The sequence below is a fragment of the Helianthus annuus genome, chromosome 8 (assembly GCF_002127325.2).
Source record: "Helianthus annuus cultivar XRQ/B chromosome 8, HanXRQr2.0-SUNRISE, whole genome shotgun sequence".
Taxonomy (NCBI): domain Eukaryota; kingdom Viridiplantae; phylum Streptophyta; class Magnoliopsida; order Asterales; family Asteraceae; genus Helianthus; species Helianthus annuus.
In genome coordinates this window covers 10,136,904-10,163,600 of record NC_035440.2, presented here as the reverse complement: position 1 = coordinate 10,163,600, position 26,697 = coordinate 10,136,904, and the positions used below count along the sequence as shown (strand labels likewise).

The 26,697-nt window shown below is 37.3% G+C and overlaps 2 protein-coding genes across 6 annotated transcripts; one reads left to right on the top strand and one right to left on the bottom strand.

Annotated features, from left to right (window-relative positions):
• Nucleotides 1-825: 825 nt before the first annotated feature.
• LOC110872019 (nuclear-pore anchor) lies at nucleotides 826-26,490 on the bottom strand. Of its 5 annotated transcripts, XM_035976419.1 has the most exons (12): nucleotides 26,310-26,490; nucleotides 25,812-26,209; nucleotides 23,040-24,854; nucleotides 22,188-22,613; nucleotides 13,048-13,157; nucleotides 12,545-12,633; nucleotides 11,565-11,800; nucleotides 7,148-7,612; nucleotides 1,895-6,494; nucleotides 1,609-1,670; nucleotides 1,369-1,455; nucleotides 826-1,275 (listed from the first exon to the last, which is right to left on the bottom strand). In XM_035976419.1, exons 8-10 carry the CDS (start codon nucleotides 7,457-7,459, stop codon nucleotides 1,663-1,665), a joined length of 4,920 nt encoding a protein of 1,639 aa, XP_035832312.1. In that variant the 5' UTR covers nucleotides 7,460-7,612; nucleotides 11,565-11,800; nucleotides 12,545-12,633; nucleotides 13,048-13,157; nucleotides 22,188-22,613; nucleotides 23,040-24,854; nucleotides 25,812-26,209; nucleotides 26,310-26,490; the 3' UTR covers nucleotides 826-1,275; nucleotides 1,369-1,455; nucleotides 1,609-1,662. The 5 variants fall into 5 exon arrangements, with proteins under 5 accessions (XP_035832312.1, XP_035832313.1, XP_035832315.1 ...); XM_035976420.1 differs by lacking the exon at nucleotides 11,565-11,800; XM_035976422.1 differs by lacking the exons at nucleotides 22,188-22,613; nucleotides 23,040-24,854; nucleotides 25,812-26,209; nucleotides 26,310-26,490 and adding an exon at nucleotides 13,452-13,817 and having other exon boundaries at nucleotides 11,565-12,633.
• LOC118480911 lies at nucleotides 17,367-22,354 on the top strand. The gene is made up of 6 exons (XM_035975898.1): nucleotides 17,367-17,403; nucleotides 17,472-18,020; nucleotides 21,653-21,692; nucleotides 21,787-21,855; nucleotides 21,931-22,057; nucleotides 22,151-22,354. The coding sequence occupies exons 1-6, from the start codon at nucleotides 17,367-17,369 to the stop codon at nucleotides 22,352-22,354; spliced, it is 1,026 nt and encodes a 341-aa protein (XP_035831791.1).
• Nucleotides 26,491-26,697: the final 207 nt, after the last annotated feature.

Genomic DNA, 26,697 nt, shown 5'->3' with positions numbered 1-26,697 from the left:
AATAATTTTTATCCTTTAGAATTAACCTAGTTAAGAAACCCAGTTAACCTCAATTTAACCAAGGGTAAATTCGTCCATTCACATGCTACTATTGGCTTGGCGCTTAACCGTTGAACAACCATTGATTTGGCGCTTAACCGTTGAACAACTGTTGGGTTCATGGTGGTGGGGGCTAGATGTGGCAGCGATTGGAGGTGGATGTGGGGCTGGTGTGGCAAAATTACCCTGGATTAAATTAATGTTAATATTTTGTTGATTAAATTACATTTTAGTCAATAGCATGTGAATGGATGAAATTACACTTGGTTAAATTAAGATTAACTAAGTTTTTTAACTGGGTTACTCTTAAAGGATAAAAATTATTACATAAGAAAGTGATTAAGATAAAGGACACCTTGAAGAAAAAAAAAAAAAAACAGGTATTCTTTTTTTCTTCCCACTATATTGAATTCTACCTTTTTTTCCCTTAAATCTAAATTGAAGCCACATCAATGGGGTTTTTATTTGAAATAGAGAAAAACTTAACTCATTGGTGCCTACATCATAGTGTGATTCTATTTCACAATTGTCTAGAGTAATACGGTAATTTCACCATGATAGGAGACCCAGGGAAACCTGGGTTGGATCCTTGAGCCAAACGGGTTTTACCGGTAATTTCACTGTCGTGCCTACGGGCGGGTGGGTTACCGGGTTTTCCCCGGAATTGGTAGTGGATTCGGGTTACTCTCGGAGTACTCCGTTTGTCCAGTGGGTGCCCTGAGAGTGCTCGGGATTGAGTTTGTTGGCCGTTCAAAAAAAAAAAAAATACGCTGCCTAAACAAGCTCAACCAAATGCACATCTTCGATGGTCTGGATTGCTTTCACAACCACATGGGGATGCACAGTGCTAATCAACTTATAAGGGTTATAGTTACAAATTTCTTAATTGAAGACAAACAAGTAAACATGCTTCGACCGAGGATTGCAAAACAAAGCAAAGTTCTATATGTACAGATTACCAAAAACCTCAAGAGAAGATTTCTCTGATGGAAATTCGTAGCAAACGCAAAGGTTTCCAAAATAACAGTTTAAACAGGCCAACCAATTCCATATACTTCCGCTTCCACCAAGCACGTCATGATTCGTACCAAAAATTAGTCATTAAGGTCTCAAAAACAAAACATCGGATTTACTCAGAAAGTTATATGGATGCAGGATGACCGACTTCGAAATGAGCAGAGAACCTTGCAATCCAACAAAATTTCGGGTTCAAGCTTGTAACACAACTCCACCTTTCTATATTTAACAAAAGAAAATATATATATAAATGTAGGATAGATGAACGGATATGAAACAAAACGCCTGAAATGAAAAAAAATCAAAATATACCTCTATCTCCAGCTTTACAAGACAAACATCAACACTTCTATAGCTTTATCACAAAATTTACTTTCAAATATGTATGGCCCCGCCTTTCTGCATTCAAAACGCTTAATAAAGTTATAAAAAATATCCAAAAGACCCGCAACTAAATATATATACATACATAAGGGTGTGTGTGTGTGTGTATAACTAATATCCAAAAGACACAGCAAGCACCAAGTTATAGACATTTCAAAAGTAAAGTACCTGACAATGGATAAATCGCATGTATCACATCAAGTGTGGGCGCCACAGCGTGCATCACATTCCTACAAATTCCATACGAAGCCGTTACATGTTTTTTCAACAGTAAAAAATGAGAAAAAAAAAAACTATAAAAAGATCTAATGATATTGAAAAAAAAAAAACTACAATTAATGGAAGGTCGTTTACTAAGTTAGAGATTTGGAAGCTAATAGTTGACATCAGCTTTAATTAATTTAGTAATATTTATCTGAGTTTTTAAGTATTAATGGGAACGGATTTCACATACCTTGAGAGCCAGGTGTTCGACCACCACCACGGGCAGTCCGTCCACCACGGGTTCGACCACGTATAACCCTTCCACGACCCCTAGTGACAGGTGGCGAAAATTGCGCTCCAGACAGCCTTTGCAGAGACCTCTGCCTTGCTCTCTCATTCAAACTAGTGATGCGCAAACCCGTAACCGGCTCCTCTGGTTTTACTTCTGTGGGCCCTGTTGATGTGGAGACACCGCTAACGGCACTACTATCTTGATTACCAACACTGTCGTTATCGAACTTATCTGTTGAATTCTCGAGGGTGGTCTCTTCTACTTCTACTTCACTTTCTTCTCCGTGTTTGTCTTCATCATCCTCCGTAGTTAGCAAAGCGGAACTCACCTCCGTTTCCGCTAAGGTTTCTTCCGGCATTTCATCTTCAACCGGCATGGGTGGAGGTGACCTAACCTGATTCTCAAAATCTCCCTCTTCAGGATCACTTGTTACGGGCTGCAATTGTGTGTGCGCCACCTCAGTAATCTTATGCTGGTCCTCAGACGCCTCGATTTCAGTTTTGGTCGCATTCTCTTCACTAATATAGTCACTTACAGTATTATCATCCTCTTTCATAATTTGAGTTTCATCCCCCGGATTGAATAACTCTTCAGTGACAGTTTCACATACATCGCCGACCTCATGCGCTTGTTCTGAACCTCTTGATTTCTTAGCTTGAGGTGGCGCCACGTCAGCAACGCTGACATCATTTGATTCTTCCGGTGCTTCTGCAGTAGACGGGCGTTTGCGTAAAGAGGACTGGACATTAGTATCAATGGCATCTGACATATCCGCATCACCCTTCGGTTGCTCCGGCTTTACAATACTAGGTCGGATTAACTTTCGTGCAAGCTTACGTGGTTCAACTTTCGGTTCTTCGCGAATTCCATTATCGGTATTTTGATTCTTCGCTTTTTCAATCCGGACTTCTTCTTTACCCTTTTTGACATCATCTCTTAGCCTTTCGACAATTTTCTCCAGCATCTGTATTCTCGTATCTTTTTCTTCTTTTTCTCTAGACTCGTCTCGTAACTTCTCAACCGTTTTTTCAAGCATCTGAATCCGTGTATCTTTCTCTGCTAGTTCACCTACACCGTCTACGTTGCTTCTTTTAACTAACTCGTCAGAAAGTTCTTGATTCTTCTTCAATGTTTCCTCCTTTTCTTTCGCCAAATTCTCGCATCTGCGCTTCAACTGATAAATGAGTCTCTTCTGTTTGTCAACTTCTGTTTTTAACAAACTCTCGGTTTGCACAACGTTGTTTATCTTCGACTCTCGTACATCTAATTCCACTTTGCTTCTTTCAAGATCCCGCTCCAACCGTATTATCACGTCTTGTTTTTCGGAAACACGTTTCTTAATCTCCTCCAATTGTCCATCTTTCTCGGATAATTTCACGTTTATCTGTTGGAAATCTACTTGCAATCGAACATAATCTTCACGATCTTTCATGTTCTTCTTTTGCATCTCTATTTCTCTCTTAAAACCTTCCACTTCGTTTTGCCTTTCGACAATCAAGCCGTTCAAATTCTCGACTTCAATTTTAGCATCTTGGAACAACTGACGTAATTTTTGACATTCTTCAAAATTGTGTCGATTTTCTTCTCTAAGCTGTACATTACTTTCTCGAAGCAAATTCATTTCTCTAACTTGAACCTGTAACGCTTTAAACTCATCCTCTGTGAAATGCACTGATCGAGAATTATCCCGTTCAGTACGAAGTAACGCTTGAGCTTCTGATTCGGCCTTCATAGCAGCCTCGAGCTGTGACTGTAACCGTAGCCTTTCCTGCTTTAATAACGAGATCTCGGTCTCCGCAATCTCTTTTGACCGCCTCAAATACTTCACCACGTTCTGTAACCCACCATCATCAGAAGTTTGCGCAACGGAACCCGCAAGCTTGATGTGCAATGCTTCGAGTTGATCATGCAATATTTTGTTTTGTTCGTTAACTTCGTTAAACTTTTTCTCTGCTTTATCTTTGGACTCTTCTAGAACCGACTTTTCAGTCTCCCACTTGGTTTTTAGCTCGTCGTTTTCGGTTTTTAGTATGTCGGATACTTTCTGGAGTTCGGATAACTTTTCGTTAATTAAGGTCAACTCTTGTGATGTTTTAGTCAACTCCTGAATCGTTTCAGACTGCAATATAACCTGCCTTTCGTAATTGTCTTGAGCAATACGCCATCGTTGGTGCTCTTTCTCCAACTCATCTTTCATGGCTGAGATTCGTGACTCTAAACCGTCTACACGCAACGTTTTTGCGGTAATTTCTTCCCGTAACTTAAAAACCTCTGACGTTGAAGATGCAAGAGCGTGTTCCTGTGATAAAACAGCAGAAGCTGCTTCTTTTTCCTTTGAGATATAACCGTCTTGAAGCTGATTTACCTGCTCTTTTAACGATAAAACTTCATCTTCTAACGACTTCTTCACCTTTTCCGCCTCGGATTTAAACCGTTCGTGTCGGAATTCCATTTCTCTTAATGCAGATTCATTCACTTGTGCTAATCTCTTGTACTGCAACATGTGGTCTTTATCCGGTTTAGCTTCTGCTTTCAGTTTCTCAATCTCCTCCTTCAACACAGCCACATCGCCTTTTGACGTATCATCATTTTCAATGTTTGTTTCCGAACTCTTTGTTTTCTCAAACTGAGATACACGTTCTTCGGCAGCAGAAGCGCGAGTATTAGCAACCGAAACAGCATGTAACGCGTTAGCTAATTCTTTTCCCATTTCCTCGATTCTTTGCATGGACCCTCGCATAGCTGATTCATGCTCGAGTGTTAGCTTACGAATGTTATCCCGTTCTTTTTGAAGCTCGTTTTTCGCCTCAGCCCAATCCCGTTCGGTTCTTTTAACGTAATCCTCTTGACTTAAACGCTGAGCGTTTCTAGATTCTTCCCGCACCTCTTCAGCACTTTGAATTGTATTCAAAGTAGTTTGCAACTGATGAACTCTTTCCGACATACTACCAACCTCCTCAAACGCTCGTTTTTCAGAATTTATTAATATTTCTTTTTCACGTTTTAAAACCGAGACCTCCATATTTAGCTTGCGTGACAAGTCTTCTGCGATATGCAACGATTCAGAAGCTTCACGTATCTTTCTTTGGTAATCAACTATCAACTGTGAGAATTCAACATTTCGCGCTATAACACCGTTCATTTCTTCCCGTTGACGGTCAAAATCTTTCATAAATCTGTCGAGTTTCTCATTAGCAAAAGTTGACTCTGAAGTCAACTTGTCGCGTTCTGACCTTAATGTAATGATCTCGCTTCTAATACCTGTTATCTCTTCTTCTAGAAGCTTTATCCTTTCATACGCCTTTTCCTTTGCCTTTTTTGAAGAAGAATCATAAAAAGCTTCAGATTGTCGAACAATGTTTCTTACGTCAACTGGTGCGGGATCTGAAGATTGCAGTTGAGGAACGTGTCGTTTATGTTCTTCTTCATATAACTTCTTGTACATAGCAACAGAAGTATGAAGTGAGTCGATCATTTGTGTTTGTTCTTCGGCTCTAGCCAATACCGCATCAACTTTAGAAGCAGTTTCTTTACACTGTTTTTGAAATTCCTTCTCGAAATTCTCCTTTAACTCAACTTCTTTAGTCTCGATTTGCTCAGTTAAAAGACGAACTACACCCCGAAGCTGTACATTCTGCTCAACTAAACCGTTTATATCCTTAAAAGTCAACATCCGGTCAGAGAAACCATCATCGGAATCCAAATTAACATCCATCTGAACTTCAACAGAATCGTTATTGACGGACCCACAACGCATTTGTACGTCACGACATTCTTTCAATAAAACCGTCACCTGTTTCTGAAGATCGTTGTTTTCTTTTTGAGCTAAACCATAGTCACGTTTGTGTTTTTTTACTTCAGCCTTCAACTCTTGAGCGGTTTTCTCAAGAACAGTTTGTTCAGAGAGAGAATGCTGCAGCTTTTCATTTAACGTAGTGTACGCTTCAAGCATTCTTTCGTGTTCTACACGTTCATCTAATATGACCTCAGCTTTCTCTTCTATTTCATGCAAAACACGTTCTAGCACTGATTGTGAATGTTTTCTTCCGAATTCCTCGTGTCTCAAAGCATCAACAGCTTCTTGGTACTTCTCGTACATTTTAACTAAACTCCAACCGTCACGAAGAAGAGAAGCAGCTAGTGCTGTACCTGAAATACCTGCCGGAACACTGGGAACAAGCATTGGATTATTATTATTATTATTATCTTCATATGCTTTAGTGTTGAAACTGCTAAGCTGAAGAAGATTATGGTCCGAATTTCGGTAAGTTTCCAATTCTTTTTCACACTGTTGAAACTTTTCTTTCAAAAGTGAAACTTCAGTTTCGAATTGTATTCTTGCAGATGTTTCGTTAGAAAGGCGTTCTTTATAATCTTTTTCAAGTTGACTTGCGTGTGTCTCTAAAGCCTTGATAACACCTTCAAGCTCTCCGGACTTTTTCGACCACTCGTCTGAATTCTCTTTGTAGAGTTCAACAAGTTTGTTTACAGTCGACAGCTCAGTAGACAACCGCTCTTCAGTTGCAGCAGCCATCTCTTTAGATGAGCATATCTCAGCCTGTAAGTAGGGGTGTTGAGAAAAAACCGAATAAAAACCGTAAACCGAACCGTAACCATAGCCCAAAAAACCGATCCAAATAACAAATTCAGTGTTCGGTTTGGTTCTTAACCAAAACCGAATTGTGAATTTGGTTTTTGATTCGGTGTTTGGTTCCACTTTTTCTTTTTTGGTTCATTTGGATAACCGAGTAAACCGTTAATCAAATTAGTTGTTGAATAAAAATAATAATAATATTTAATAAACCATATAAAATTTATTAGCCCAATTCCAATTCTAAAGCCCAACTCAATATAAAGCCCATTTATTTTTGTGTTTTGAGGTGTTTGGATGTAAGACTATTTTCTGGAATTGTTTGTTTTATTGTTTGCTTTGAAACTTTCTTTTATTTATATGTTGTGTGGTTTGATTATTTGGTTTAAATTAGTAGTTGACTTGTTGTTCGGAACACAAATAGAAATATAAATTAGGAAAAAAAAGGTACTTAGGTTTAATTCGGTTGAATTTGGTTGAAATTGGTTTGTTTGGTCTTTAACCAAAACTAAACCGAAATTTGGTTCGGATTACATATTCATGATTTGGTTTGGTTTTTTGATTTAGGGTACAAATATTGAAACCGAATAAATCATAAACCAAACCGATGACACCCCTACCTGTAAGGCTTCAAGCTTTGACTCGAGTTCGTTGACTCTATCATCCTTCCACTTCAACGAGCTAGAAGTTTCATTGTACTTTCTTTCAAGTTCTGCAAGCTTAGACGACATATCAGCCTCTAGTTCATTATGTACCTTTCTTAGCTCCAGAAGACTGTTGACTTTGGTGGTCAACTCGTCATTAAGCCAAAGATTATGTCTCTCAACTAATTCTTTCTCTTGAGTCAAACGAGCTGAAGAAGCGTTCATGCGTGCATGCTCGGCTTCCAGTTCGATAATCCGTGAATCTTTAGAAGAAGCACTGTCGGTCATAGAAACAATCTTGTCAAGATAACCCTTGATGCTAGAATTCTTCTCGTTAATCTCCAAATCTTTATGTTCGATCAGCTGTAGCAGTTGACTTTTAGATTTTTGTAGCTCTGATGTTTCCAGTGAAAGCCTCTCAATCTCGCCATCTTTACCAATCTAAACAAAAGCATTTAGATCAGAATATTTACAAATAAAAATGTCTTTTCAGCAATATTTCAAATGTCATAAAAGGTAACTCATATAAAGTGAAAAAACTTGAATACGGCTTTTTTCGATTTAAGGTACATTTTTACTAATTTACTGTGTAAACAAAGATGAGCAAGAAGACAAGTATTTATGAAACATAACATTAACTTCATTTAAAGATTAGAAGCCTCAAGAAGAAGTAAAGAACTAAAAAAATATTATAATAATGCCCACTCCCTCTTGAAATATTAAATCTCAAACTACTTGGAACAAATTGTATCTTTTAAAAAACTGCTAAAAACATAACTATGAACAAAATCACAAATAAGACCAAAAGAATAGCAGTTCTGAGTACAAGAATTATTGAATACCGACAAAAGCTATTAGACCCCAAATGACTTCAAATGATAATCAAGACTGTTAACTAAAGCTAGCAAGACACATCCGGACTCGCATAGCTAATATTGTCAAAAAAAATTACAAACATATACCGCGTGCCAACTTGAGATGGTTAATTGGTTAGTTCAAGAGTATATGCAATTGATCATATCATATATAAATTGTACACATCGCGCTTAAATACATTGCGAAAAAACTTCGATTACTTCATTACTCAACTGTACAAATCTAAACCAACAGCACATTTCCTTTCAATCTGTCCACACTTAAATGCATTCTAAAAGTATACAAGTTCCAATCGAGTGTCCACAATAACATAACACTACACCAAGTCAAAATGTAATAAAATATAATAAATGAATATTTACACCTTCATTTGCTATAACAATACAAAAATAAACATATATACAGAGAACGAGAATAAACAACTACCGATTGAAGATAAATCTGGTGTTTATCCGCTTGAATCTGAGCGACTTCCGAGACACGTTCTTCTAAACTAGAACTGAGTTGCGAACATTGCGCTTGCAACGTATCGAATTCCGATTTGAGAGAAACATACTTGTGCTCGAGAAGCGAACACGTTTGTTCGGCGGTTACGGAAGCAGCATCGTGTTGAGATTTTTCAGTGTCGAGTTGATTGTGTAACTCTCTGATGTACGCATCGGCTTTTTGTGTGATCAGAGATGGATCGTGGTTGCAGCGAGCGTACTCTTCGTCAGACAAGAACAGAGGCATTTCGCCGGTGAAGATCGATGGATGAAGAAGAGATTAATGGTGAGAGAATGTCGATGAAACCCTAATCATGAAGCGAGTATGAGGAAGCGTGTAAGGGAATATGAGAGGATTTTGGAGGGAGAGAAGACGCTTTGAAGGAATCGGAAAGGCCCCAACTTTATATATATAAACTACTAACTAGGTTATTTACCCGTGTGATACACGAGTTGAGCAAATTAATCTCTAATATAAAACATAAAAAAGTGCATATTACATTTAAGGGATAAAAATTAATAATAGAGTAAATTACAAGTTTTGTCTTTTATGTTTACATTAAATTGCAGGTGCTGTCTTTTTTGTCAAAAGTTTACAGGCGGTGTCCTTAACCTTTCAAAATCTTGCACGTTTCGTCTTTTAGACCAAACCTGGTTAGAAATCTCAGTTAAAAATTATCATGTGCAATACACATGAGGGTAAAATGGTAATTTCCCTCACCCTCACATTTTCCTTTCTTCTTCAATCATTTAAACCTGCAATTTAATTACCTCCATCAATACCCTTCAACTTAGAACCCTTTATAACTATTATATTCTCTTCGAAAGAAATATTATATTCAATGAATTTGGATAACACAAAAATGGGTAAACACGAGGCAGCTATATGTGATGCCTAAACAAATCGAGACGCCCCTCTTTGCTGAAAACACTTTAACAATTCGTCAAGAATCATATCTTGTTATCATATATCGAATCAATCAAAGAATCACACCAAACCCACATCAAATTACACCCCAATTTCACCCAAAATCGATTAATGGCGGCGGTGGTGGTGGAGATGGTGGCGGAAGATGGCGGAAAAGAGGGATCTAAACCGGAAAAAATAGTGATGACAGTCGTACTGGTTGACGAATTTCCAAAGAGATCTAATGGAGGTTTAATGGTATGATTGATTACATTGTTCGTACGGTTAAAGAAGAAGGGGTTTTGTCACTTTAGAGGGGGAATGGGAGTAGTGTTTTGAGGTATTATCCCTCTGTTGCACTCAATTTCTCTCTCAAGGTACTCACTTTTCTTTGAGTTTTTGTGTTTAGCATATGAGTTTGTGGTTAAAGTTAGAGTTCTTTATTGTGAATTTGGTTCTGTAAGCTGGTTTTGATATTAAGAGCTGATAAGATGTATGAATAAAAGTGAAGTAAAATGGTTTAACATTGGAGACATAGGAATACTTGTTGCTGTCAACGTCTCCGTCACCGTGGCAATCTTCGTCACCGTGATAATTTGTAGATGTCGTTTTACCGGCGACTTCCTAAGTTGAGGGGTATGGCTAGAGGTGATTAAATTGCAGGTTTAAATCACTGAAGAAGAAGGGAAAGTGTAAGGGTGAGGGAAAATTACCATTTTACCCTCATGTGCAATGCACATGAGGACAGTTTTTAACTGAGATTTCTAACCAGGTTTGGCCTAAAGGACAAAACGTGCAAGATTTTGAAAGATTAAGGACACCGCTTGTAAACTTTTGGCCAAAAGGACAACGCCTGCAATTTGACGTAAACATAAAGGACAAAACTTGTAATTTACTCTTAATAATACAAAGAAATATAAAGTAATTATAAGTCTTTAAATATTTCATGGCATTGAGTACTATATAGGATGCAATAAAAAATTTGTAAATACATTTTGCAATAAATAATTACACATTTAATCATATACAATCAGTGAATCAGAGCACATGCATACCAAGATACATCACTTTAGGCCTCACATAATAATAAACCCGAAAGGTTGCCACTAAGCCCGAATCAACATCTATATTCCACAGCTTAAAAAGTATTAAAAACCTACTATGAGAATTTTGGATGGTCAATAAATATGACTACCAACATGTCAAAATAAACTCGGAATAAATTTAATGCGTCACGTATGTTCACGGATCACACCACAAATGCAAAACCACTGAATATTGATTGGACGAATCACTCTATTTTTTATTATATTAAAATTTTGAGAGACAAATTACAATGAACGCAAGCTAGTCTATTTTTAATAGAAAACCACATGGCCACCAAGGCATTTAGACTTTATCCTATTTTGATTCAAAATATTAAACGGATTCAAACTAATAAACATATTCCTAATTATCTTATATTAATCTCCCCTTCCTCCCCAATAAAGATTACCATACCGTCGTTCATTTAATTAGAAATATTGCTCGTTTCACACACCCAACGGTGTTGGGGCTTGTGAAAATTACCACAGAGATATTGTACATAGAATTTGGTATAAGCTTTCAAATATTCAACGGGATATTTTTTGAGAAAATAAAGTTATTATTCTTATGTACTACTCATATTTGAATCAAATTCAGTACTATTTCATGCAAACATGTTTACCTATATAGTTAGGTGAAGATTTAAAATAGAAATTAACACTAGATTTACAGTACAAATGTAATTGTTTTATACATAATTCTACTTTTGGATTGTAAATTTATAAGTTCAGAGTATTAACATGCAAACTCTTTTTGGGGTAAAACAGGTTGTGTTTGTGTCAAAACAGCGAATACGTGTCATGTGTCTGGCATATATTCGAGTTCATGTCATGTTCGAGTGATCAACCCACAAACACGACCCATTTAACACCAGTGTTAAATACAGCTTATGATTAAAATGGCTTATTTTGTTGCTACATGTTCAAAAATTTAGTCTGCGCTTGGGTTAATTTTTACAAACACAGGTGTATAGCAGATTAGCAACAGCACTCAGCCACATCCAATTCTACTCTCACACAACAAAACAAAATATACATACCAATTATGAAGTGAAAGGGCCATTTGACTTGTAGTAAGCAGTTTTTCAACACCTTCAAATGTCCATACAACTCCCATCATCAACATGACTCGAGGTTGAAACTCGAATGAAAGATTTACACACATTTTTACATCTCAAGTCCCATGGAATATATAAGAAAACACTTTTTAACACTCACACCCAAAATATGATCTTTGTTGTTGCTCACTTGCCACATCAATCGTGTCGGGAGGTAGCTTCATCCACATAAAAAGGTGAAGAAACAAAAAAAAGTGTAATCCTTATAGTCAGTCTTGCAGGTTAAACCGGTAACTTAAAAGGATCACTAAAACAAAGAAAAAGGTAAAAAGGGTCGAGTGGGTCAAAAATCACCTAAGGCGCATTCACAATGCATAAGATGTCCTAGATAGCTCGACTTAAAAGATAGAATTATAAAGAACCATGGATTTCAAATAAAATCCAAAAAAGAAAATACAAAAAAGTGATGGTGGGTCATCCACCCAAACCCAAAACCCAGCCCTGGTACTAAAGCTTACCCGTTTTGACCTGCTATAAGGCCACACGGGGCGGTTCCCGTGATGGCATTTATAACGCGTGGAAAAACCAAAGTCCCCCCCCCCCCCCCCGCCTCTTGCTATAACGCGTTATAGTAGCACGGAATCGGATTTTCGTTATTTTTATCACAGCGTTATTCTTTTGGTTTGTGAGGGTAGTTGTTGGTTGGGGGAAATTGTTGGGTGTGGTGGTGACTAAAAAAGGTTGTGAGTGATGAAAAAATGGTTGATGACATGGCGGAACTTGATTGGTGCTTGTGAGTGATAGAATTCTATCACTAGTGACCACCCCCTCCCCTAACTCCCATTTTGCAACTCTAGTTTATTCATTTATATCATTTTCTTCCATTCCTTTATGTGCGATGAGACCAGAATCACACAACTCAAAATGGAAGTGTTACACGAACAATATAAATATAAGCTTACATTTCTTCATCAGGTTCATTTTTAGTGTGTTTTCAGCTATGCATTCCAAAGTTGCATCAACATTAGAGCCCTCTAGTTGTACCCCATATCTGAAAATATAGAAAATGTAAGCTCCACAAAATGTAATAACCAAAAATAACTGTTACTATATATAATTCGTTGGCCTCTATATGCAACATAAAAAGAGAGAACAAACAATCGAAATCATAAAGTATCTTTAGTTTTCAATTCAAGATAGTCAACTAACAGTGTTGTCTTTTTCTATGACCCCAATCAATCGATACAATACAATTACATATACATAAATTGATAACAAAGAGATTGTTGAAATCTTGAAAATGTGCATACCCTGCCATAGAATCTTGAATATGGGAATCTAAACTTCATAACTTGTTATATTCCAATTTGTTTAAGAGATCCAAAATGCTTGATTATGTAAAATCTTGATAAACATTTGGAGAAGTAATGATTTTTTTAAAAGAAAGCAAGAATAGAGATCTTACCATGCTTGGTGAGTGCTTAATATAAGTTAAGATCACCGTATCTTCTTGAATATGTTAGTAGTTCTTCAACCTTTATTCCTCCTGAAGAACCGTTTGTGGTTTTCTTGATTCTGCAAATGTCCATAAGAAACCGATACAACTTATATGCGTATAATAAATCATCATATACTAAGATTCAAATTATGTCATTTAAAAAGAATCATTTTTAATCTGCGAATTTATTCATCATTTATTCATCAACAATTATATGAAGATGACCTAAAAACACATCAATAAACAAAAATCCATTTTAGTTTATACACAGATCAATTCTACTCCAGCTGAGCAACCAAACAATTCCACAAAGATATGTTATTAAAACATCAATCAAACCATACATCATGTACAATATACAGACAACTGACCGTAAGTTACCAGTTCAAAACTTCGTAGTGTTGATTGATGGAGACTGAGAGAGGATCAGATTTGGATGTTAGGGCTTGTAAGGGAACATCAAAAAATCATGAATACGGTGTATAGCAAGTATATTCACAGTGTTGATTGAGAGTGAGGATCGGATTTGGATTTGGATGTTAGGGTTTGTGAGGGAACATTAGAACTTGAAGAATACAGTGTATAGCGAGATTGGTTTAGGGTATTGGAAAATCTGGTCAGGTTATTTAACTATCCATGGATCTGCGTGTTAACCCAAATAATAGATACGGGCATTAAGCGGGAAAAGAAGGCAAAATAGCCCTCATCAAGCGACACGTGTCCTCAAATAAGTTTACTTTATAATATAGTAAGATAAGATATGAACCACGGGCGATGCGCCGCGGGCCGTTGCAAACATTTAATTGATTATCCAAGCGTTAAGTCATATGTTAATCATATGAAAACATATGTTTTTTCAACGTACTCAGTTCAACTTCGTGTAACTTATATAAGTATTGCGGTTGAATCAAAACGTAATATAAATCAAATTTATGTCGTACAGTTATAACGTAATGCACCAAAGAAACATAAAGCGTGAATAGAAATCACAAAAGGGTAACCATAAGTGTTTTATAAAGTGAAAGGACCTAAGTTGGGAGCTGTAAACGTTAACAACTTTGGTCTTTAGTGTTGATATATAATAATAATAATAATAATAATAATAATAATAATAATAATAATAATAATAATAATAATAATAATAATTATAATTTTACTTGTCTTGCGTCACGTGAGGTTAAAACATAGAGCAACTCAAGTATATACCGAATGATAAGGTATTACATTTAACCCGGCTTGGGCTGGAACAAAATTTACGTCAAAACGTACACCAACTGTGAACATAAAATAAACACGGAAACATATAGAGTTGGCTCGTTTTCAAAAAAGGTTTATATCTAACATAAATCAACTCGAATTTATACAAACACGTACATACAAAAAATATTAATTCTTTAAAGTAAAGGAACAAAAGGGGTAAGCTCGAAACTTAGAAACTAAAAACGTTTACGTCTAAACGTAAACCAACTTAAATTAATACCGACACCTAAATAAAAATATAATTTTTTAAAGTAAATGAACGAAATTATGTGTATGGGTTTTCAACTACTTCGTAGTCGAGATTTCCGAATTCGATGTGTGAAATTGTAATTGATATAACACATTGTATTGATTGTTTATAGATATGTATGTTAGATAATTTAGTGTAATCGGGATTAAGTTGGTGACAAAAAGAATTATAATATAGAGTTAAATGTCATTTTAGTTCCTGTAGTTTGAGTCATTTTGTCAGTTTAGTCCAAAGACTTCATTTTTGGTCTGTGGGTCCAAAAAGGTTTCACCGTTGCCATTTTAGTCAACTGGGCTAACTTTATCCATTTTCTCTGTTAACGAGAAGGGCAATTCGGTCATTTTATATGTAAATCTGTTAACTAGAAGGGCAATTCGGCCATATGAAATGACCGAATTGCCCTTCTCGTTAACAAAAAAAATGAATGAAGTTAGCCCAGTGGACTAAAATGGCCATGGTGAAACCTTTTTGGACCCACAGTGGAAAATGAAACATTTGGACTAAACAGGCAAAATGGCCCAAACCATAAGGACTAAAATGGCATTTAACTCTATAATATATATCGAACAAGTTAGGAGATGCGGGAGTGAACGCTTGTTTGCGTTGTTATATTCCAAGTATTCAGGCGGAGCCCCGAATGGGGGTTCAAAGGGGGCAACGCCCCCTTGGCAGGGGTTCGGGGGAACCGGCCCTGGGAGCAGGGTCCAAGGGGCGGCATCCCCTGGCGGGGTTCAAGAGGCAGAACCCCTGGCTGGAGTCGAGCTGGCCTGGAAAATGCCTTAGAAAAATATTTTTCTAAAAATTTCGGCATATTTTTTAGACAAAAAATTAAGGCAGTTTAAGGCAATTTTTTTAAAATTTGAATAAGGTAGTTATCTGCAAGTTAATCCCTAAATTCGTAGACACAGTTTTGGTCGCTTTCTCTGGTTCATTACCAATTCATTATTCACATATTGTTTGTTCAATTTCTCAATCAGAGTTGTATCCGATTGAATTATTCAGTAGAACCACCTAAGTAATTTGATCTGAGAGTGATTACAAGCCTCTCTAATCGTCCGATTTTATAAAATCCCCCAACAATGTGTTGTAACATTGATATCATTACAAGGTGACTACTGAACTACTGCATAAGGGAATGCACCGCTTCCAAGAATGTATGCACCATAGATGCCAAATCATGCTTACAAAAGGCTTGGAATATTCCCATGTCGATTTGTGGGGTGTCTCTACATGTTCCTTGACATCGTCTACCGATTTTATGTAAACGAGCTGCCACAAACCATTCCCTGGCTCCTGAACCCCTAATGACCTTGTGGCAGAAAGGTTGAGCCCTTGTTCGTAATGACGGACAAGCTTATAGGCGTGGTTTGATCCCTTTTTAACATAAATTAAAATTTTTTAGATTGATATACATATATGTCTCGGTGTGTTATGTATAGGATTTAAATCAGGTAACAAAGTAAGGTCTTTTTTTTTTTCTTTTGAGCTCTAGCAAGGATTTCACTTAGTTCACTTAATGATTTTTTTTTTTTTCAAATAAAAGTGCAAAATGAAAATTAACGCATTGGTTGTTAAATTCTCGGACATAGTGTTATACGTTGACAACATATGTTAAATTCTTGGGCATAGTGTTATACGTTGACAACATATGAAAAAAAAAAAACTAATATTACAAGGCACATTGTGTTAATTTCATTTTTAGATTTTAGGTAAAATCTTCTTTCTAATCAATCCAAACCCTCTATATTGTATATAAGTTTATGCTAGATAGGTGCCTATGTAATACGTTAGAATACATAGACACCGGTAAAGTTTATACTAGATAGGTGCCTATGTGATACGCCAGAATACATAGACATTAGCAATCACATAACATATTAATTTTTTTAATTAAAAGAAAAACTATAACAATGCTATACTTATATTAAAGATAACAAAATGTTCATTTTTGTGGTTTTTTTTAATGTTAACGTATGAAAAAAATTACATAGATTTAAAAAGGGTAGGGCCCACACTTTTCTCTCACAAGAGGGGGTACAACTAGTAAGACTGGAAGGTATGGGGGCCGGCTGATGCCCGGCTAGGCCCGGCGCCGGACCCCCACACCGCCCCCCTGGGCTCGACTCGTCCAACCCGGCACCCCACAGCCGGGGTTGCCGCTCCATTCTTTGAAAACTAGCCGTTATCAAACGGCATTTTTAATAAAAAAAAATCATTTTCATTTTAAATAAATACCACAATCTAATCCATTTTTATACCATTCTCTCTCATTCTACTCCCATTCTTCTCCAATTCTCTTCCTTTTTTATAAAAACACTCTATAATTTTTATACCATTCTCTCCCAATCATGAATCCATTCAACCCAAACAACCCCAACCCGAATAATCCCAATCCGAACCAACCTAATTTTTTTTCGAGTCCCGCTTACACTCCGACTATGGATCCTTCGTGGGGGGCTTCGCAATTTCCGTTTTCGGGTTTCCAACAAACACCCAACGCCTTCTCACAAATGTCTCAACTTCAACAAGTTCAACAATATCAAGCGCTCCAACAAATCATGCAACGCAACACGTTTGAACAACTCCAATCGCAATCGCAACCCCCGGTTCAACTTGAAGATGATGATGAAGAAATCGTCCCCGAATCACCACCGCAAGAGCTCACGCGCAAAAAAAAAAAAACAAGGGGAAGGGAAAGAAGGTTGAACCCGAAACCGCGCCAAAACCGAGAGCAAAGGGGAGACCTTGGACGAAAGTAGAAGAGGGGGCGCTAGCTATGGCGTTTGTTAAGGCCTCTACTTGCCCGATAGTCGGTATGAACCAAACTTTTAATTTAAATTAAAAATTTTTTTTTACTAATGCACTATTTTTTAAAATTTAGGAAACAACCAATCGGGTAGTAGTTTTTGGAAGAAGACAACGGATAGATTTAACACGATTATGGAGCATGGTCCGGCTCGTGATGTCGAATCCGTCTCGGGCAAGTGGCGAAAAATGATCAAGGTCGTCAACGCCTTTAACCAAATTTATAACCAAATTTACCTTTCTCCTCCAAGCGGGAGTAACGACGATGACATTCTTAACCTTGCTACCGCCAAGTGGGACTCTCAAAATCCAACGCTTTTCCCGCACTTCCGAGCATGGAACGTTGTAAGGAAAGAACAAAAATGGAAGCCGGTTCCAAATGAGGTCGCAACGGCCAAACACACTAAAACTTCCGAGTCCGGAAGTTATAGTGCGGGAGGCTCCACCGCTCGATGTCAAATCGACATAAACGACGACCCGGAAGATGACGAGGATGTGTTGCCCGTTCACGAGTCGGAACGTCCCCCCGGGAGGGACAAAGCAAAAAAAGAAGCGGCCGGAAAGCGAAAAGTGGCCGGCTCGAGTGGAGTGGCGGCTCGAGTGGAGGTAGGGGCGAGAAGGCATCGTAAAAAATGGACGACTTGATAAACGAATTCCGTTCGTTCAAAGAGTTCGCGGCCGAAAAGTATACTCACAAGAAAACCGTGTCGTTCGACTATGCTCGAGCGGAAGATTTTAGGATTATGAGGTTGGATCTCGACTCGGTTCCGGAGGATGAACGCGAGGTTTATCGGAGGATGAAGGAAGAGGTGAAAAAAAAATGGACGTCGTAGGTTTTTTTTTAATTTTTATTTTCGGTATTTTTTTTAGGAAACGTAATTTTTTTATTTTTATTTTCGGTATTTTTTTAGGAAATGTATTTTTTTTTATGTTATGAAATGAAATTATTTATGTTGTTTTATGTTGTGTTTTTTAAATTTTATAAAGTTTTTATTAACTTGGGTTATTAAATTAAACCATAGGAAATTATAAAATACCGAGGTGGGGCCCCATCCTCTATCCCCCTCCATCCTTCATTTGGCTCATCCCCCACGAGCCGCCTACGTGGCGCCTACGTAGAGGCTCATCCCCGTGGGGATGAGCCGAACCATACCCTTTAGTCTAAGGAAAATGATGAATTTAGAACAAGCCTTTCACTGACAGATCTAGAAATTTTTTCTACCTAATTTCTTTTGGTAAATTCTCAATAATTCTTACTAATTGGCTGAGCTCTTTAGTTTGTCATGTGTTTTGTAAATGAATTGTAATAGAGATACTTAACAGAGGGTTTGGGTTTATGTTTTTCTTGCTATTTATATTATTGTTTTGTAAACCTTTAACTTTGTCCACTTAAAACATATTTATAAATAGCCGATGCATTAAACAAGGGTAGTGGTTTTTTTCTTTTTTCTATTAATCTCATTTACTGAATATATCCTCGACTAAAGTAGTCATCTCTTCTCTCTTCCTTTACTCAATGGGAAGTACCTTTAATATGCATGGTGTACATTTAGTTCAACGCTTTAAACAATTTAGGAGCTTGTACGGATAAGATACACTTGACTTTCAGCTAGATTTTTGGTTAATTCGTTTGACCCGTTTAATATAAAAACACACGGACACAACCTAAAAAGACCAATTCATAAGTAAACAAACGTTTTTGGGGTGACCAAACAATTTCTTAGGGAAAAAACTATATACCCGTACGGCCGTACCTGGATTGATGACACGTTGCTTCCTTACCACTATGCCTCCAGGCCCAATTAAACTCTCGTCCACAATTCCTCTCAACACCCTCTAAACCAAATAGGACTATAGGAGTCAAAAAGTTAACCTTCTCTTTCTCTTCCTTGAATACAAACGGGCCGTCCTAACCTTGTACCATCTCCCAAGTATATTTTGGGCTTATCTATAGCCTAGAAATAGAAATAATATTTTCTTCTAATACGCAAGGCCCAAAGCATTTTACGACAACCCTCGTGATAACACACTCCATTAGGTGTGTAAACGAACCAAACGTTTAACAAACCATATGGCGACATTTGTTCGTTTAATAAAGAAACAGACATTAAATGACCGAACGTGGAAAGGGGTTGCCTTTGTTCCATTATGTGCGTGAACGTTCAGTGGTTCGTTTACGTGCATTAGTGTCCGTTCATTTATGTTCATTTAATTCATCATACATAATTGGAATATGATTTATATCGTTTTATTGCCGTTTTTGTGATTAATCAAGAGAAGTTGTCAACAAAACACTAATTAGCATGACACAAAAAATATCATCACACAAATGAAATTATATATAGCGTTTCAAATGGATGTTAACATATCCATAAAACATCCACCTAGCGTTTCAAATGGATGTTAACATATCCATAATACATCCACTTCCTGGTCTTTTATAAGATGTTTCTCTATAAAGTAAAGAAATCATCAATATTAGTTTTCTTTAAAATGATAGAGAAATATGTTTGAATAACAGAGCAAATGTTACATTTTGGTGATTAAATTATTATTATTATTATTATTAGTACTACTACTATTATTAACTATGTTTAGGGGGTATTTCAAAAAAGTTATTAATATTTTTCATTTCTAACTCAAAACATCTCATCTATGCAATTTAACCCTTTTGTTTTTTTTTTTTTTTTACTTTTAACACAAAGCTTATCATCTTTTCCAATTTAACCCCAACACTTTTTCACTTTCAACTTTGGCCCCCATAGTTTTCATCTTTCGCAAGTTTTTTGTTCTACATTTCGTTCAAAATTTTACGAGTTAACACGCCGCAACATGCGTCTGGGGTTCAAAGTTTTATCGTCTATTTTTTCCCGTTTGAGAAGTTTGTCGCAACGCGCAGGTCCTAGATCGGCTTAGGTATTTTTCTATGTTTTATGTTTCATCCTAAATTTTTCACATTAACATGACGCAATAGGTGTGTGTGGTTCAAAGATTTTACATCTGCTTTTCATTCGGTTTTATTTTCTCCTTTTCTATTTGGCGAGGCATTGGTGCTACTTTGCATGGTTTTACGCCCTCGCCGCAACGCGGGGACCTTAATACTAGTTATTATTGTTTTATTATTTTTGCTTCTTTTTTAATATTAAATATTATTTTATGTTACTACATGTTTGATATTTAGCCATTAACAGGTCTTAACAGATATTGTATAATAGTCTTAAGTCTTAACATATCTTAACATGTCATATCGTGTCTAACACACCTGTTAAAACACGAACACGATAAGACACAAACACGAAACAGGTAACACACAAACACGACACGTAATTAAACACGAGACCTGTTAACTTTGTGTAGGTTCGTGTTGTGTTATCGTATCGTGTCAGAATTGCCAGTGCTACTCCTCTATCCTAGTGACCATATTCATTACGTTGGAAAACATGAACTGTAATTACTTTCTTACCGACTTACTTATATCTCCTATGGTAACTTACCGACTTACTCTCTTATATTCTTATATAGTAACTTACCGACTTACTTCTACACTTATATAATATATACCCGCCATTTTTTAAAAATCATCTGTTTCACACTCTCTCTTTCTGCATGCAACATGATTTCAATCTTCATGGACATCTTGTACGTACATTATCGATCAATTAATCGTTTCTTAACGTGATTTGTAGGGTAGTAATTTCGCTTCAAATTCATGAATTAATGTGTTTTAGGATTCAATTCATATTTCGTTCAAGTTTTTATAGATTTTCATGCAAATCATGTACGAATCTCGTGAGTTTAGGATGAAACTGAGCCGTTTTGTGTTTACGTGTAAATTGAGCTTTAATCATAGGGATTGATTGTCGTTTGTAAAGGAATTTTCGGTTTTCTCGTGAGTACGTTATAGATCGGATTCAATTTTCGTTTTTAATAAATTATTTTCACTGTTGCAATGTCAAGGCGGGCTGCAACCGTGTATGTGCATTTCACTGGAACGACTTTTGAGGATCTTAATCTTGAGCAATTCTGGTATGACAGATTCATCTTTAGAATTATCATTAAAACTTTCTAAAACCTCTTCTTAATTAATTGCAGTAAGTCGTACCTAGACATGGAGTACGCTTTGTTTTGTTGTCTGAATACTCACGTCATGATATTACACGCTATAAGCAGAATATTCATTCTGTTGCAGGTGATTATATCCATTTGACTTCGTTTGTCTATCTCCCTACAATACCAATTTTATTTTTTTAATCTCAGGTGATGTTGAAAGTTTAAAGGTGGAAGTGGATCAGCTTAGGTAATTACTCTAGATTTAGTTGACCACACGCTATATTCTCTTGGAAATCGATAAGCTTGGGCTGATTCTTAGTTCGTGTGTTTACCGATCACAGGGCTACGGAGTTGATTCATCAAAGCTATGGTGAAGGGCACTTTGATGAAACCGATGTCCCAACTCTATGGTTTGTGGACTTGTTTCATCAAGTTGTCAATTCACCCATTATTATTCTACTTTACTGATGTTTCGGTTTTTACAGTGAAATTTACCGAAGTCCTCGAGTGCCTTTGGAGGATGCTTCAGAGATGTTGAGCGAAATTGCAAAAAAATATGCGAGAAAATGCAGCAATGTTTGTGATCAACATAGTGATCTTATTGGTGATTACGTCTGTCTCTCTCATACACACACACACACACTCACTTGTATATATATATATATATATATATACAACCTGGTTCACCAAAATAATCCATCTAAGACTGAAGAAGAAGAAGAAGGTAAGAAGGAGGTAGAACCTGCTGCCAATGATCCCGTGCATCCGACTGAAGAAGACGGTAAGAATGAGATAGAAGTTGCTGCTCAGGCCACTGCAATCATTGATGCTCTTGTGCTTGAGGTGACTAAAGAACATGGTCAAGGTAGTGATTCGACTGAATCTGATGATACCGAGGAGGATAAATAAGGAGGGTGAAAATAGTCACTTGTTGAATATGGGATTTTTGTCATTAGGTCTATGCATGTAAAAGAACCCTACTGTTTACATTTGAATATCGGATATTTGTCACACCCCGAAATTATCAGAGCTGGCGTAACTGGACTGGTATCTTCATTGCACAGCGGAAGTAAATATAAGCTAAGACTTCTAGAAATTGAACGCCTGCTAAGTACTCGACTCCACATGGTTCTCCTATTCCAACCGTGCCTTGTCTTAGAAATGCAACCTGAGAAAGAAACATGCGAAAAAGTCAACATAAAGTTGAGCGAGTTCATGTGAAAGTGAGTATGTAAAACCTTTAAAGTACGTCCCAATGTAAAAATGTTTAAGTACGTCCCGATGTAAAAATGTTGACTTGATAACAAAGGAGCCAACAATTACAATAAAGTGGGTCATTCGAATCACAAATCAATAATTAAGTTTAGCCAAACAATGTTTGAATTTTGATGAAACGCTTATCCGATACGAAACCACATCCGTAACAAACGATGCATGCGTAACATATAAATTTTCAAGAAATGAAGCAATGAGTGCTCGCTATAGTGTAAGAAGTTATTGTGATGCAATGACCATTAAGAGGAGTAGAGATACGAAAATCTACTCAGTAAATGTGAAATTCGAAATTTCAATAAAAGAAATTTGAGGACTTTACCTGGGGTTGCATGTGATAACCAGTTGTTAGGCGACATTACCATGGAATGTCGAACATGGAGTATTCGTCGTTATAAGTTAGGGGAATGAGGAGACATACATCTTCTCCTTGGCGTGTTTTGTGTCGTTTGCAGGAACGCGTGCCAAGCCGCTACTTCCTGATCGATAGTTCTCCTGCTGACAGGAATCTAGTTTCGTCGTTGAATTGCGCCACCGTGTCTTTTCAAAGGCCTCGCCTCGATAGTCGTATGTGTCGTACTTCAACCTTCGTTGATGTACATATTGAGTTTCGCGTATACCTGTGCACTAGCGTTACGTTCCGCGTAGAATGTGATGTACCCCGACATCCGTTGACGTAAAATTTGAGTTCCATGTATTCTTGTGCACTAGCGTTTCGTTATGCGTAGGCTGCCTGCTCGGGAAGTCAAAATATCATAGACAATATGGATAATAGTGTGTGCCCGAGTAATAATCGTGGTTCCTACGTGATGACCTTTAATGAACTTCAACATAAGTTTCCGAAGGTCTTAAATGCATGTTTCCTAAACTCTGAGAGTGTTGTGTACTGTATGTAATTGTTTCGTGTACCGTGTGTTAAACACCACAATAACAATATTTTTTTTGTTTGTTTTCGGCAACGGTTGGAGACCATATTCGAGTACTAGGCGTTCTGTATGTATTCAATCTCTTAATAGTCTAAGTCCCAGAGAAAAGTGAGGTTAGAGCCTAGGTATTCCTACAGAAAACCTTATTCGCTATAACCTATAGCTCTGATACCAATCTGTCACACCCCGAAATTATCAGAGCTGGCGTGACTGAACTGGTATCTTCATTGCACAGCGGAAGTAAATATAAGCTAAGACTTCTAGAAATTGAACGCCTGTTAAGTACTCGACTCTACATGGTTCTCCTATTCCAACTGTGCCTTGTCTTAGAAATGCAATCTGAGAAAGAAACATGGGAAAAAGTCAACATAAAGTTGAGCGAGTTCATGTGAAAGTGAGTATGTAAAACCTTTAAAGTACGTCCCGATGTAAAAATGTTTAAGTACGTCCCGATGTAAAAATGTCCGTGGTATGTAGCAATAAGGAAAAATAGATCACCAATGGGTTGCAAGGCCACTGGCATGTGTGAAGTGATGCAGGAAAACTCAAACCTAGCAAATTTGTACCGGGCCTCGGCTGGAAGACACAGTCACCTCTATGGGTCACCCTGACCTCACGGGTGTAGGCTCGCTACACCCAAATAGATCTATCACTCTTGTGTCCCTCGGTCCTAACAATGAGGATTAATGGCTTTAAGCGTTGTACCCACCACTCACATGATCTGAACGTCCCAACCCTCCTTAAGCTAACCATACCATGTATAAAAATGTCCTTAATAATTGTAATATGTCTATATGTATGAAAATCCCTGGTCTCCCCGACCAAATCCCTAGCCTCCCCGACCAAATCCCTGGTCTCCCCGACTAAACCCCTGGTCTCCCCGACCGTAAATCAATCTCATTTCGAAAACAAGCATTTGTTTTGTAAAAACCGGTATGTTTAGTATAAACCTTTCGTAAATCATTTGAGGTCCTCGAAATCCCTTCGTAATATGATTTAGAAATGCGAGTTTTGCGTTTGTTCAAAACTTTGTATGTTTTTGCAAAACGTGCATGTCTTTCCACCCCGAAAACATTTACAAAAATGTAAAACAGTAAAAAAAAAGTGGGGGTTATGAACTCGCCTGAATATTCCTGTGCAAAGCTAGCTTAACGTGATTCCGTAGTGTCGTTCCAAGAATGTGAAGTAGCTAGCGTGCAACTACGACATTCCTACGAAGGAATACTTATAAGTTTTCTAATGTAAACGTAGATAAACTACGTGTCCGAGCTCTACCGAGTCGTTAACAAACGACTCTACAAAGGTGTTCTTATTCTGACTTAGAATAACCAATCGATGGTTATTTGATCCCGTTTATAATCGGGATAAAACTAAGTCTTGGAAATGACTTAGTTTCCGAATGGTTTAGGATATATATATAGCTCGTTGTTATTGAATCGAGTCGGTTAATGATATCGTTTGTTATGAATCTTACGGCAAAGTATCATACTTCGAGTAAAGATGTTTAAAATAAATATAAATAATTATATTTATTTTACAAAAATATACGAATCACGATGTTTGAAATAAATATAAACATTATATTTATTTGTAAAATCACACGAATTAGCGACGTTTGAATGAAATATAACTAATTGTAGTTATGTTGTAAAAGCTTCCGAGTTTTGGTCGTTTGAAATAAATATAAAGAATTATATTTATTTTAATTAAGTGTCGGGTTTTCGTAAACTAGTAATGCATTTTTGTCAAAGTGTTATAAACTCGTTTCATATGTTATAAGACGTCGCTAAAATAAATATACTTCTACATTTATTTTATAAGAAAACTAGTATCTCGATAAGTGTCGTCTTTAATACAATATAAGTTTTGCAAACCGGGTTTTTAACGAAAATCGGACAGAGCTTCCTCTGTTTTTGGACGACCCCGACAACTAAGTGTCGATATATTTTTCAAAAATTCAATAAATTCAATGCATATTATGTAATTTACGTGAAATATATCAAAACGCTAAATATTTAAAACCAAGTCACTAAGTGTCAATTCGCTAGTCGTGTCGAGCTCGTATAATATTTGTCGTTTTCATTAGTCGGGTCGGTTTGAGCTCGGTTTCGCGTTAAATTAGTATTTATATAAATAATATAACAAAATTCGCATCGTTTAAATTTTACCGAGCCTCGTGTTGACTGAGTTGATTGCGTTGACCAGCAGTTGACTGAGTTTGACCAGCTTTGACCACCTTTGACCAGCTTTGACCACGTTTGACCCGTGTTGACCGGACCCGAAACTAAACCGAGGCACTAAAAATGACCCAAAACTGCCTCTTGACCCGTGTTTGACCTGTTGACCGCGTTGACCCGAGCCCGAGAGCGTCCCGAACTTAAATTTTCACCCGAGACGAAAGTGTTTCGTATGGACTCTACGGGTCACTAGGAGCCCAAAAATATAATTTTCGTCGAAAACGGACGGCTGGAACCTCGCCAAAACCATGTCAGAAGTCGGAATTTCGCCGGAGAATAAAATTTCTTGAAAATTTGCAGAAATGCTCCTCAAGTCCCGATCTAAGCATCTGCAAAGTCAAAAGTTCAAAACGGACTCGCCGGAATTTGACCGGAATTTCGCCGGAGTTGGCATAGAGCTCAAACCGCTAAGAATTAGCTAAAACTAACCTCACCACGCGATCCGGAACGTCGGATATAGTTGAAAAAGTGTACTCTTGGCCGAAAAACGGCCGCCAGAAAATTCGCCAGAAAATTCGCCGGAAAATTCGCCGGTCGCCGGAACTCCGCCGGAATTCTCGCCGGACTTGTTTCTAGAGAGAGAGAGAGTTGAGAGGATTTGAGAGTTAGAGAGAGAAACTTTAGGTGAAAATGAGAGATTTTAGGGGTAAAACCCTTTATATAGTGAGGGTTTTGTGGGCTTGGGCCCAAGGCCCACAAGCCTGTTTCTAGCACTTTAAACCGCCCGATCTCGTTTCTAAAGCCCGTTTTGCACCCGAACGTCGTGTAATGTCGTACAATGTCATTTTAGGATCAAGGATATGTAAAATAGCGTCGG

Bases quoted from the DNA above. Each gene is read 5' to 3' on its own strand.
- LOC118480911 (XM_035975898.1), top strand. From the start codon at position 17,367: ATGGCGTTTGTTAAGGCCTCTACTTGCCCGATAGTCG. The intron at 21,693-21,786 runs GTAATTACTCTA...TACCGATCACAG, and splicing joins GTGGAAGTGGATCAGCTTAG to GGCTACGGAGTTGATTCATC. The intron at 21,856-21,930 runs GTTTGTGGACTT...CGGTTTTTACAG, and splicing joins ACCGATGTCCCAACTCTATG to TGAAATTTACCGAAGTCCTC.
- LOC110872019 (XM_022120775.2), bottom strand. From the start codon at position 8,779: ATGCCTCTGTTCTTGTCTGACGAAGAGTACGCTCGCTGCAACCACGAT. The intron at 7,613-8,473 runs GTAGTTGTTTAT...GCTTTTGTTTAG, and splicing joins ACCAGATTTATCTTCAATCG to ATTGGTAAAGATGGCGAGAT. The intron at 6,495-7,147 runs GTAGGGGTGTCA...CCCTACTTACAG, and splicing joins CAAAGCTTGAAGCCTTACAG to GCTGAGATATGCTCATCTAA.